This window comes from Tyto alba, unplaced genomic scaffold (assembly GCF_018691265.1).
Source record: "Tyto alba isolate M040663 unplaced genomic scaffold, T.alba_DEE_v4.0 Super-Scaffold_22, whole genome shotgun sequence".
In the NCBI taxonomy this organism is placed as follows: Eukaryota; Metazoa; Chordata; class Aves; order Strigiformes; family Tytonidae; genus Tyto; species Tyto alba.
In genome coordinates, this window is record NW_024881296.1 from 23,551,987 (window position 1) to 23,566,593 (window position 14,607).

At 37.4% G+C, this 14,607-nt stretch overlaps 2 protein-coding genes across 7 annotated transcripts in view; one reads left to right on the forward strand and one right to left on the reverse strand.

Moving 5' to 3' along the window:
- Positions 1 to 14,607, reverse strand: part of TFB1M (transcription factor B1, mitochondrial) — a 30,044-nt gene that overhangs the window by 3,962 nt on the left and 11,475 nt on the right. For all 6 annotated transcript variants that reach the window (XM_042795777.1, XM_042795780.1, XM_042795781.1 and 3 more), the window contains exon 6: positions 9,849 to 9,968. In XM_042795777.1, coding sequence (XP_042651711.1) covers positions 9,849 to 9,968 — 120 coding nt within the window. The remainder of the gene's footprint in view (positions 1 to 9,848; positions 9,969 to 14,607) is intronic.
- CLDN20 (claudin 20) lies at positions 4,717 to 6,324 on the forward strand. The gene has a single exon (XM_009962285.3). The coding sequence runs from the start codon at positions 5,308 to 5,310 to the stop codon at positions 5,965 to 5,967; it is 660 nt and encodes a 219-aa protein (XP_009960587.1). The 5' UTR covers positions 4,717 to 5,307; the 3' UTR covers positions 5,968 to 6,324.

Here is a 14,607-nt window from a genome sequence, read left to right on the forward strand (position 1 = left end):
AAAAAATACAGGCTGGACTAAAACTCCAGTTCTGCACAACATCGAATAAAACAGCCTTCCAAACTAGATATTAACACCAATAAAAATGAAAAATTTCTCTGGAAAAGCAAAATGAAGATTTGTGCAATTTATAAAAGTACTGATACTGAATCACTACAGAACTTTTAAGTGCCAGACTTTTAAAAATATTCAGTCTCTTACTAAAAAAGTCTGCTAATACGATGGACAATCATCCATGTTTTTAAAAAGTCTGAAAGTCAATATTGGCATTCATAGAACAGATTCTACATGACATTAAACTGAAGATGTGCTAGTGCTGACTGAAATAAAAGATACACTCAGGCCAAAGAACAGCTTCTGTTCTAAGCACACTCCCAGTGTACCAATTGTTTGAGAAAACACATAGCAAGAGAGTAAGTACTTCAAAAAAAGAGAGGTTTTTTTCTACTGCTTTAACCAAAACTGCTCTACATTTATGGGGTCTTTCAAAATTAATTAAATTGCAGTAACCTCTGATGTGGTCACATTCTTCTGGCACAAAGGTGCCATCCATCCATGTTGTACTTTCAGTGACAACAGCTCGGCTGACAAGTACAGCTATCTAGCACAACTGCTACAGCAGCAGAGGTACTGTATTTTCTTTCAACAGAAATGATGGAATTCAAACAACTTAAATTCTTCATGTAGACAGAACTTACAAAGCTGAATGAAAATATGGGCTAGAGAAAGAAAATGCTGATTAACACTGCTAGTGAGAAAAAAACACAGCAAGTTTCCAGTATTAGCACTGCTGATCTCAAGTATATGTTAGAGACAGTGTTTTTTCTCTACTTTTCCACCTTTTCTGGAAGGTAGATTTAAGAATAAGAGAGAAAAAATACTTAAATTACTAAAATGTAAAGACAAAAGAACTTATTTAAAAATGAGGTGAGAAAGGAAACTTGACATATGGAATCTTCAGTGAAATGTGCATAAAAGTATTTTCAAAAGTAGTTTCTGAATTTCTTAACTGTTGACAGCTTCTACCTTTCCCACAGGTTGCTGCTACATGTCAGGAAGACCACAGGAATGCAGCAAAAACTTGTGTTTACACTGCCAGAAAAGTTTATCTTTTTGAACAGGGCAAATACATACTTCACACAACCAACCAGCTCCTTGTACGGAAATACTAAGGCTTATTTACACATGCATACGTTTATCTACATTTTTGTCTAGAAATAAAACAAGGTATTTCTCTCAAAAATTAGGGATAAGAAAACCACCAGAGAAAATTTGGCATCTCCTAGTCACCTCAATTTTGCAGAACTGCTTGTAAGATACAAGGGCTCTTTGGGAGTTGGAGCTGCATCTTTAACAAAAACTTCTGAAGGAAAAGAAAAAGCACAATGTACATGCAGTGTACAGTTTAAGAGAAAAATAGCTCCATCTGCAATCTCAAGGCCAGTGGGCAATAATTTCTGCTTCTGGAACAAAACACAGCACTTCTCAGCATTTGTTCCATTATAGACACTGTTTTCTTTGGACCCCAGGAAAGCTGCCTGGTTACTATAGCAACAGATACAGGGGAAAGCTTTTCACTTGTAATTGGCCACTCCTATAAAATTATACATGCTATTTTTCCCTAACCTTTTTGATATGCATAAAATAGAGAGTAGAATTATGAAAGCCTCTAGAGTGCACATGAGCACTTAAAATATACAAGTTACTTTGCTGATAATTTTATTAGTAACACTTTTGTTTTTCACCCCAAGTATGTTAGAAATATTTACAAAATAATACTCTATTCATACAAAATAATGAATATGAAAATTATCCAACTGATATATCCTGAACTGTCAATACTACAGCAACTATTCACCCCTTGCTGTTTTATTGTATCTGTACAATTAAGGTGTATGTTCTGGTAGGGTAGGAGGAACACATGACAGTACAATTTAATTCAGAGAAGACTGCTGCCTTGCTGATGAAATCAACACTTTAAATCAGAATAAGCTTAAATGAGACAATTTTTACTATTTGTTGACAATAAAGGTCCCGTGATGGGCAATACATGTATCCTGCAAAACAGCTGTATTAAAAGCAAACCCACATACCCTTTCTCAAGCTGTAATTTACTCATAGGAAACTGAAATCTAAGCAGAACATATATCAACTTAATTAAAACAGACTGCTTGAGATCCTACTACGATAGTTCTAAGCCAGCACTTTCACCAACCAGGTGTTCAGTACCAGCATTTTATCTGTTACTGTACTGCAGACAAATGTTAGGTCTAACACTAGATACGTGTATCTTGTAGCAATCTTGTTCCACTATGAGGGTTTCATTTTGGTTCACTTCCAGCAGAAAATAACTGTGCCACTGCACTAATAGCAATAATCTAATTCTTGTGTAAGAACAGCTTTCCAATAACCTAACTCCATTCGCACCAGGCTCACCAACAGGATTACAGAAAATCACAAGTCAGGTGCAAAACCTATATAGGCATAGCATCGCTGCAAACAGCGAGACTTTTCCCCTAACTTCTTGATTTCACACACCAACTTCTCAAGGCCACTTCTCCAACGTGTTGCAGTTACCATATAAGCCTTATTAGTAGCATTCCTTCATTCATGTATTCAAACTCATACAAAGGTAACAAGTTATAGGACGACCTATAGAAGGCTAAGGCTATCAAAAAGAGATAAGCAAAAGCTGCAGTTGAATAGAAATGTCCTGCTGTTCCAATTACAAATTAAAATAAATTGCATAGTTCTTTCATAGGAAATTTAAACTCTTAATAAGATTATCTGTGATGGGAAAAAACCCAACAACGGACAAAAACCAAAACCCTCTGGCTCTGGCTCTCAGTTCAACTTAAACGAAACTTACCCTTCCCCCTCGCCCTCACCCCCTCCCCTCCAAATTCCATAAATCCATGGAGTTTCTGGATTCTCAAGATTTTACTCCTTTTAATCACTGTTCACAGTTTTTGTCATAGAACCTGGAAATCATTATGTATTTAGGACTAAGGACCTCCATGTGTTTTTCTCCATAATCTCTTCGCTTTCCGTTACTGAGTGTTTGTCAAACAAAACTCATTAAACAAAGTACTCCTTTATTCTCGGGTAGATGGAACTAAGAGAGCGAACAAACAGCAGTAATGCACTTGCTGCAGAGAAGAGAAAAAAAAAAAACAACATTCCAAGAAATTTTGTTAATACATGCCAATGAAGTTTTATATGAGAAGGGATAGTTCCATTCAAGAGAGACCATTTTTCCAGGACATCTGCAGTGAAGAAAACATCTCAGATCTCACGTCCAGCAGTAAGTGCTACCCAAACAGGAATGAAACACAACTGTATTTTTTATTACACTTGCAGTGCTTATACTTGCATTTATTATGCCTTTAATTTGGTTCATCCCATAAAATGTAATGTATGACTAGCATTTGCAGTGGTTTGCATTTATGTTTGCATGTTTGTATATGCTGAAATTTTAAAAAGGAAGCAATGAAAAAGTCTAACTCGAGATCCTATTTAGCTGTTCCAGAATATGCTTCTGAATGAGTTTTGAGCTATCCAGACATGTCAGTTCCTTCTGCAAAAGGAAGTAAAGCCATCTTTCCAATGGGCCTGATACAGCAAATTATATCTATAAGCCAGAGCAACTCTTCAGAGTCTGAACAAACGGAAGGGGATTGGAAATACACAGGTCTTTGAAATAAGATCTTTAAAAATGAGTAGCTGTTAATATTCTCACTTTAACCATAAGCATTTTGTATATATATATTTATATATATATATATATGATGGACAGAGTTAGCACATGCTCGAACAATAACCTGAACTAAGTTCAATAATAAATTAGAGGATTATTTGTTATATAATGTAACTAAAGATTGACAGAATACACATTGATCAAAATCTTGTTGTCTTACGCATAATGAATTGAAGTAAGAGTACAATGCTACACATATTTTGTGTTCCACTTATTTCAACTTTATTCCCTATTGTTATGGCTTTTCCAAAAAGTTATAATGCTAAATACTGATTTTAATAATATTGTTCATATTTAGATAGAATGTCTTAGAAAGCATAATCCAGACTGAGGACCGCCCCTTCTCTGTCACTCTGATAAAATACAAAACCTGCCAATTATACAGTCCCACTCAAAAGGCAGGACACCGATTTTAATCCTTGTCACAGAGGTTTCAAACCGTTGTTTTTCACCCACTATCCCAACAGTCTAGCTGATGCAACAGCAACAGTTGTGTCTTCCCAGGTGCACAGTTACTGTACTGCCTAAAATGTTCTCCTTGGTCAAATAAAATTTGACTCTTTATGTAAGAATAGCAGAGAGGCTTTTTAAAGAATTCATTAAACTGCTGCTTCATGGCAAATTTGCAAATTATTCCAGACAGGTGACTGACTGATAAAAAGAAAATGCACTTACACAACTGAGCTGTTCCATATCACTGTTAAAAACTGTGTTTCATTTTATAGACAAAAGCAGATCATTATCACAGATCACTTTCACTCTCGTGACTTGCTCAGTACTGCTGCTTGAAGTCAAAGACTGAGAATCATTGACTGAAAATAAAATTATTTAGAAAAGTCATGTGACTTAATTGTGAAAATACTGCAAAAAATAAATCTTATTCTCCCTCAAATTCAGGAAACTTCACAGGTTATTAAACAAAAAAAGTAAATACTTAAATAACTGAAATAAAGGGTTACCTTTACAAAAGAGAATATTAACAATGTTCATTGTTATAAAATAGTCAGCAGGAGCTGACTATAGCCATCAACACACTTAAAGAATATACCAGAAGAGTACAATATATGTTCTACCACAGTATTTTCCCATAATGACTTCTAATCTGAAAATTTCTAATGTTCCATTTACAATGTATATTTGTCTAGTAAGCCTGCAATCTATATACCATTACCAAAAATAACCCCAGTAAAATAAAAGTTTTTCTTGATGGCTTGCAATCATGTATGAAAGGACAGCATCTCCTTCCTACAAGCAGTTCTAAAACACTGTCCATTTGCCATCATTTATGTTCAAGTACCTTGTGTACAGCTGCTCAGCTGCTCTCATCTGCTGCAGGGTCATGTTCAGATATTCATTCAGATAGCTCTAATTTCAAATGCAAGGGGTTTTTTGTTTGCTGATTTCTTTTTCTTTCCCACTCGCACTTCTCCCCCCTCTCCCTTCCTCCCTATTACACAGAGGGCTACAGCCTTGGCTACGAAGCTACCAACCAGTTACTTTCATTTACAAAAGAGAAACAGGCAGACAAAAGGTGACAGCAGACAATCATCATGGCATCAGCAAGTCTGCAGTTCTTTGCTTTCATTCTGGCTTTGTTTGGTGTTTTTGGAGATATCACAGCCACCCTGCTACCAAACTGGAAGGTAAATGCAGATGTTGGTTCAAATATTATAACAGCTATCACACAGATGCAAGGACTTTGGATGGACTGCACATGGTACAGCACCGGGATGTTTAGCTGTACCCTGAAATACTCCGTTCTCTCTCTCCCTGTCTACATCCAGGCTGCACGGACCACCATGGTACTGTCTTGTATCCTATCAGCCTTTGGGATCTGCATCACCACAGTTGGAATGAAATGCACAAAGTTGGGAGGGGACACTGACAGCAAAAGTCACGCTTGTTTTGCTGGAGGAGTCTGCTTCATTCTTGCAGGAATCTTTGGATTAGTACCAACATCCTGGTACACGAGAGAAATTATTTCAAATTTTCTGGACCAGACCATTCCAGAGAGCAGTAAACATGAACCAGGAGGAGCAGTTTACACAGGATTCATTTCAGCAGGGTTTCTGCTTATCGCAGGTGTGATTTTCTGCACTTCCTGTCTTAAAAAGCAGCAAGGAGCATGGATTTACCCTCCAAAGCAGCACCACTTCCCATCCACCGAGCAGGAGAGCAACGCTGGTTACAACCTGAAGGACTATGTGTAAATACAGTTACTTCTATCCATTGAAGCTTTTTTTGTGCTAAGTGTAGTTTGATTATTTCAAAGAACATATAACGTAGCACTTAAGTTTTCTTACATCTGGGTTGTGGTTATGTTTAAGCAAGGTATTTCATTTATAGCATCATCCACAAAAAGAATGGAGTAGGAAACAATGCTTAGGTCTGCTACAGGAATACTTTTTAAACTGATTTTTCAAACCATTCTTTTTGACTTTCCATGTAACATTTACTGAAGAAAAATGAACTATTTTAAAACATAACTGACAGTACAACTAATGTACTGATGGCTTGTTACAGCAAAAATGCTTTAAAACTAACTGCTTTCTATTTAGCAAATCAGGGTATCAATAACATATAATGCTTTATAGTATATTTTACATTTTTATCTTTATTTTAAATAAGATGCAAGGAAAAAAACCCCAACCACTCTTTGTCCAAGAAGCCCAATTCAATGGTTTTTAAATAGCAGAAACATATGCCTTTCATTTTCAGTTCAAAATTGCCTTGGTAACTACATTTCTTAAAAAAAAAAAAACAAAAAACAAAAAACAAACAAACAACAAAAAAAAAAACCTACAACATAAAAACAGCAAAAAGAAAACCCCACACAAAACCCAAACCAACCAACCAAAAAAAAAAAAAAAAAACCACAACAAAACCCCCTACCCCCAAACCTTAGCTACATTGTAAATTCTGCAGATCAGGATGAAGAATCAGCAATACCATTCAGATCTTGCCAAAAAAGGCTTTCCTGCCCCAAACTGCCACCTGCTGAGGGTTTCATTTATTATTGTTAAAGAAACGTCTACTTAGCATTCACCTATTGCTACTAATCTATCACTACACAATGAATGTTATATCTGAGGAGCAATAGGACAACAAAAATGTATCCATGACTATGAAAACACCTGCAAACTGTAACACACAGGATACAAACTAAATTATTTATATTCAAGAAAAATCTGGAAGTGTTCTGCCTTACACTTGCTCAACGTAGCACTGAACAGCTCAAATAATAGAGCTACCATTTACTGTCTTCTACATTTCTGGCCTTCTAAAATAACTTTGTAAATCCTTTTAATTATTCCTGTAGGGTCTGTTTCAGGCCCACTCCCATGTATTCTATGACTGTAAAATTCAATATACAGGGTTGAAAAGAGACAGCTTGTTTATTTAAATTTATTTTCTTAAGTCTCTTATTTTGATTAATAATCTTAGATCCTTTAACCTTTCTATCACAGACTTTGTTTTATATTGGTCATTGGCTGAGTATATTCTACCTAAATGGTTCCCTAAACGAGAATCAAATTGATGGTAATTTGCTAGCGTTGGTAAGGGAATGAAAAGCAGTATGATAAAGGCACTTAAATTTAGCAATATGGTAATGCTGGATGAGTCTTTCAACAAAACCAACTGCTATTTATTTTGCGTATTTATATACAACTTTCATTCCCCATATTATTATCCAAAAATTCACTAAAACATTATATGTATAGTTTGTTGGAAAATATGATCTTTTGTTATAGCATTTGACAAAGTGGAATATTTTATGTATCTGATATGTAAATAGTCTTTAATAGACATAAAATGGAATTATGTCTTGCTTGTATTACTAGTGTTACATAGTCATTTTGAATTTCCTATTCATCAAGAAGCATGTTTTGTACTATTCCTAATGGTAGTAGCAGCAGTTACTCAGTATTAAAGAGACTTAACTATGACCAAAAAGACGAATTTTCTTTGCTTAGACACAACCTTGTGCAGCACCATTCCATTCCATAAACCAAGAGTCTTTTATGTCTCAACACTTTTGTTGAATTAATTAATTGTTGAATTAATACTAATTCACTGAGCAAAATGAACTAAACAACTCATTCCCAAAAACGTGCATCTCTATCTTTAGTAAGGGGTTTGACATGACACTAAGCTGTGATCATTGCTATGCATGTGAATTAAAACTAACACTTGGAAAATAAGAACCAAAGGTGTTTTTAGAGGAGGGCATAAGAAAAAGGTAATACTTGCATACTATGAGCAAAATGAAGTATTCATCGGTTACATAAGTGGCAAATTTTTCTTCCTAAAACTTTATACAGGAGTACCTGAACTTCTTTATACACCTATGAAACAAAAATCAAGCACTGAGCCACTTCAGTCACAATATGCTGCAAGAGCTTTCCAAGAAAACAAAGATTCTATCAGAAGTAGTAATATCTAAACACACAAATCAGTCTGTAGCTAAAAGCTAGAAGACCAATCTACAACACAAGTTTGAGGGAAACAATGAAAACAGGTGCCAGGTCTCTTGGAAAAATTCATACCCCCTGCTTCTGGAATATAAGTGATATTTGTTTTAACTCAAAGAAACATATTAGATAAAAATATGCTTGCCTTTAGTGGTACCACCTTTTTTATTCAACAGACCACCAACTGACTGTAGGATTTGCTCATACTAAGACATTTATCACAACTCTATGAGTTACTTCCCTCTCAGTCAACTATGGCCTTTTCAGTACAGAAAAATGGGAATATTGGTTACAGCTTCCCAAGTCTGTGACACAGTCTGCACAAGTCTTTTGACTACACTAGCTCTACTATGCCCTCAAATTGTATCCACCATTGAGAAACAACCACCACAAAATTGGAATTTTGGCCTTAATGAACACTGTTCACACATTTAACAGTGAGGTGACATCCTGAAATTATTTTTCATTCAGCTAAGAGGTGGGAAAAAAAAAACAAAAACAAACCACCCCAAAACACAAAGTGAAAAATAAGATGGTCATTTTTCTTCATAATAGACTGCTGTCACAACTAATAATTTGTTTGAATAGTTACTTGCTCAAAAAATACTAATGGGATTTTAAATCACCATCAGAATATGTCCAGATAGAGGCCTTTAAGTTCACTGTGATAAAAGAGAGAATGACCATACAAAGGTTCACAGGAGATGAGTCTGAAGAGTAAAAAGACCAAGAGAAAGACTGTGATAAGGGGGAAAGGCGATGTACTCATGAGCTGAACCAACCAATTCAAGAGGTATTTTCAGAAGCTGCATGTTCATTTCTGAAACAGAACGTTAGATTTCCATGGGCATTCAGGGCAAACAGATCACACTTAGGGTCAGGTACACATTTAAAACAAACAAAAAAAAGGACAAAAAAACCCAATACATTCTTGTCCAAAACGCAGTTTAATTTATTAATTCTTGATTCTTGTAATCATAATGGCTATTAATAAAAATCGGTGGCAGTAGATAAGAGGACAGCAAAGAGACTGTTCTCCACTCACTCAAGAGCAGACAGGAAGGAGAAAAGATTGTTACTTTTTTAAACAAGCAGTGGGATGTAGGTGACAAAGTGTTATAGCGAATAGGAGGGAGTTAAATATGCTAAAAATGAGTAGGGTGAAACGTAAAGATTATAGACATAGTAAAATTAGAGATCTTTGACAAAGATGACAAATGAAAAGCTTTTATTTATCAGGGTCTTTCAAAAGACCCATCAAATTTTCTAGGCACAATTCCCAAACTATTTATAAATGCAAACTGTAAAACTGCAGGCTTTCCAAAGATGCTACAATCCTAGCAGACTATCCTGCCATTAAATCCTAATCTCCCTCTCCAGAAACATCCAAAGAAGTATGCTGATCTTGCGGATAGGCTTGAAGGTCAAAGCCAAGTTCTGAGGGACCAAAAAAACCCCACCTCCCTGAAACAAGCACGCTTCGTTTACACGAATATCACATCACTTCGTATTATGGAGATGTTGAACTACAGCACCCAACTCTGTTCCTTACTCAAAATCAGATATATTGCTTGACTGACAGATTAACAAAAAACCCAAAGAAATACATCAAAACTTACCTCTGGCACTGGAACAAAGGCTTCACCTGGAATTACGAAACAGTTTTCAACAGTGCAGAGATGCTGAGCCATGATGGACAGCCTGCTACGTTGCTTACCTCCTGGATTAGCTGTAAGCCTCTATTGAAGAATCAAAACATGTAAATCAGTGAAACTGAATTGACCAAGGGGTCAGTTATATTAAAGCTTGATTTTCAGTATAATCAAAGACAAATTTTAAAACAAACAAACAAACAAAACAACAAAACAAAACAATTGTTAGGAACTTATATGAAAGTTTATGCCCAGTTTAAATAGAATTTTATTCTCTGGTGTAGCAGCATTTCACTAAGATACCATGCTAATTTCCAACTTCAGTCCTGCAGTCAAATGCACATGAAAAGTAGCTCCTTGAATATCTGCAGTAGTTAATGAATGTCAAAAGTATTTTGTATGGGCACAAGAGAAAACTATTCTGACTGCAGGATTCAAAACAAGCACAACACCAGCTGAGAGTATTCTCACATCTTCTCCTTCCATTGTTGCTGTATCAACTATTATTATTTTTTCTCCTTCAAGAAGAAACAAATCTCCATAAACTCAAAATCAAATAGAAACCAAAATTTCTTCATGACTAAACTGGTCTACGCTTACAAGATATGCAAGGAATCTGGACCTAGTTTACATAAATTTAGAATATCTAACAGCAAAAGCATTTAATACTTAAAATTCAATTTAGTAATTCTCTGATTTTTCCAAGAAATTTCTTAAAAATATAACCAAAAAAGTAGCCTAGACAGAGGTTTTCTATACTTTCATGATCTTGCAAGAAACTTGTGTGTTTTGCTAGCACTAAGAAGATTTAAACATAAAAAACACCCAGTAAAACAAGTCTCAAATGGAAAAAGACATTGCACTAACTATGCAGAAATAGAATTTTGAAGATTCTTGTTCTTACTTAGCACTACCTTAATAAAAACTAAAAGATGAAAACCAATGTGCGTATCTGGTAACACCTCTACAGCACGCAGCTTCAGATGAAAAGCCTACTCATGAAATACTGCCACACTTATTAAAACTATCCCTGAAAAATAAAATTAAAATTATTGCTGAAGTTTTTAATTTTTTTAAAACAACTCTCCTAAAAGGCAGTTAGGTATCAGCATAGGACATATAAAATACTTTTTAATGACTTTTCAGAAAAAAAGCTTAGCAATTCTTTTTGCCTACATCAGCTTTTAAAACTACCTTCATTATTCAGAAGAAACCTATTAAAAATAAATAAATCTATCTGCCATCATTATTATTCTCTGAAAAAAAAAAAAAAACAAAACAAAAGCAAAACAGGCTGCCAAGTCTGACAATGCAATCAGATATGCACTTCCTTAGCCTCTGCAATGGAAATGAAACAGACCTAATGACTACGCTTGTAGTCCTTTCAATGCCAATTCAAACAAGCCAGCATTTACTTCCCACAAGAACAATCTAACAAGTCTCAGACAGTTAGTTCCTGCTTTTCAACCACAGAAGGGATAACTTAACATCCACCTCTGGGCAGTAACATCTTAAACCACTTCAACCACATCAGCAGGAACATACTTGCGTATGGCACTGCGCAAGGAACGCAAAAATGCTGATAATATACTCATAGAATAGAATTATAGAATAGTTTGGGCTGGAAGGGACCTTCACAGGTCACCTAGTCCAACATCTCCTGTAATGAGCAGGGACCTTCACCTAGATCAGCTTTCTCAGAGCCAAATCCAACTTGACTCTCCATGTTTCCAGGGGAGGGGCATCTTCTACTATCTCTCTGGGCAACTTGTTCCAGTGTTTCAACACCCTCACTGTAAAAATTTCTTCCTTACATCTAGTATGAATCTGCCCTCTTTTAGTTTAAAAATACTATCCCTCATCCTATGGCAACAGGCCCTGCTAAAATGTTTGTTCCCGTGCTTCTGTAACCTAACCTATTTTTGTAGGCTTTTTCTTTCAGTTCTCAAAATTTTCTTTGCTCCTACTTTAAAAATATGTATAGCACCTGAAACTAATTGTGCTGGTTTTGGCTGGGATAGAGTTAATTTTCTTCACAGTAGCTAGTATAGGGCTATGTTTTGGATTTGTGCTGCAAACAGTGTCAATAACACAAGGATGGTCTCCTTACTGCTGAGCAGTGCTTACACAGAGCCAAGGCCTTTCCTGCTTCCCAACCCACCAGCAAGTGGGCTGGGGATGCACCAAAAGTTGGAAGGGGACACAGCTGGTACAGCTGACCCCAACTGACCAAACAGATATCCCATACCATATGACATCATGCTCAGTATATAAAGCTGGGGGAAGAGGACAGAAAAGGGGGGATGTTTGGAGCAATGGCGTTTGCCTTCCCAAGTCACCATTATGCACAATGGAGCCCGGCTGTCCTGGGGATGGCTGAGCACCCGCCTGCCCACGCGGAGTGGTGAATGAATTCCCAGTTTTGCTTTACCCATTAAACTGTCTTTATCTCAGCCCACAAGTTTTCCCACTTTTACTGTTCCAATTCTCTCCCCCATCCACTGGAGTGATTGAGTGGCTAGGCAGGGCTTAGTTACCACCTGGGGTGAAACCCCAACAGTCCTTTTTGGCACCCAGCGCCGAGCTTGGAAGGTCTGAGATAATGACAGATTTATTTGGAATGTGCTAGATCAAATTTATAGATGTTATTGCTGTTTTGATTTTAATTGATGGGCTCCTTTGCTTGTCAGGGAGCTTGCCTGCCTCACTGTATGTTGGAGTCTAGGGCTCTGATAGTGGCTGCTTTTTGCTTTCATTACTTGCTGTACTGCTTATCTTCCTCTGCTGTGCCTGGGAACATTTTGATAACAGCAATGGCGATGAGCTGGGCTGGAAAATGGCCAGAGCACTGCTGCTGTTTGTGTTGCCATACTGGACAGGCTGGAACTCCAGTGCGATCTTGAATTGAAGGGACTGTGACCTGTGAATGAGTCCATGTGGGAGCAGGACACCCTGAGGCATCTGTGGCCGTGGTTATATCTGTGCCACAGCACGTATACCTCTGAAGGGATTGTGGCTGAAGGATAAGTCTACACTGGAGAAGGTACACCTCAAACCATCTGTAGCTGTGGGTAAGTCCATGCTGCAGCAGGTACATCTTGAAGTGTAAGTGGCTGTGAATGAGGTCGTGCTGAAGCACCTCAAAGCACGTGGCCACGACAGAGCAGGTACACCCCTGGAGGGACTGCCGCCGTGGGCAAGGACATGTTTGAACAGATTTACTTCTGAAGGGACTGTGGCTGTGGGTAAGGCCATGCTGGAGCAGGTATAACCCTGAAGGCATCATGGACCCTGGAGAAGGCTACGCTGGAGCAGGTGCATCTCAAAGTGACTGTGGCTGGAAATGAGTCTGTGCCACAGTGGGTACACCCCTGGAGAGACCATGGCTCACAGGTGAGACTCCTCTTGGAGCAGGTACACCCCTAAGGGACCACAGTCTGTCCATAAATCCAAGCCAGAGCAAGGGCAAGGAGAAGAGTTCACTGCAGTGTTAACCCAAATGGTCTGGTGCAAATGGACTGGGAGAGGGGGGAGATTTTAATGGAAATAACTTTAAATTCTTGTAACATGGGATTTGAGTTACATATTAGGGGAATTACTCTAGCAGGAACCCCTTGTTGCTAGCCTGGCAAGGAGCAAGAGGAAGAGTTCATTGCAATGTTAAACCCTATAACCTGGCCCAAAGGGACCAAGGGTGGAGATTGTAATGGATAAACTTTTAAATTGTTGTAATCCATGATTAGAGTTGCATGTTATAGGAATTACTACAGCAGGAACCACCTGAATCAATGGAGGACAAGCCTTACAAGAAGCAGTGCGAGTGCAGCAGTGACCTGACCTGAGCTGGCACTGGTACCCTGTAACTCCACGCAACACACCACCTCTCCTGTCCTGAGTGACCACCACAACAGATGGAGTCCAAAGTCATGGACTAAATGAACTAAGTGAACATTTTGTGGACATTTTACAAGGGTAGTCCACAAACTAAGGGAATGATATATGTGTGATGTATCAAAGGATGGGAAGGGGGGTGGTGGTGAATGAGGATGTATCAGATAATACTTTGAGATGTACCTGTTTAGCTGCCAGCTGGGGTTAAACCACAACTCCGCACTAAATAAACTATGCTGGAGTTCAGCTAACTAGGTAACATTCTTACATCTGCTATTGAAGTTTCAGAAAGGCATGAAGCAAAACAAAGATTCTGGAGCCTAACCTGGAATACAATCAAGGTGGTACTTGACATCTCTTCTAATGCTGCTCACTATCAACCACTCTCAATAACTACCTCAGGAACAGCTATTTGTTTTGTTCTTCAGTGAGCTATACCATACAACTGTGCTTTTCATAAATGTGTATTAAAACCCCAGTATCAATTAATCTGTAAAATGTGTCACAGGAATTAACCTACATGAAGAATTAGACTGGTAACGCTGACCACATAAAGGAATATTAAACACATTTCAGTACACAAGCCACTTTCTGCAAAACAACTTTTTTCTTAGAACATCAGTATTTATATTTAACTTCTATCAGTTATGAAAAAACATAATGGTAATTTTTATTCCGTTTGCTGCCCCAAAATCTGAAATATTTTCCACTTTATTAGCACCTTTTGCCTAGTGTTCTAAATAGACAGCAGTGTGAGATACAAAATGATTAAGTATTCTGCTCTTCTAACAGGCCTGTCTTCTAGATCTCCAACAGTTTAGCACCCCACCTCCCT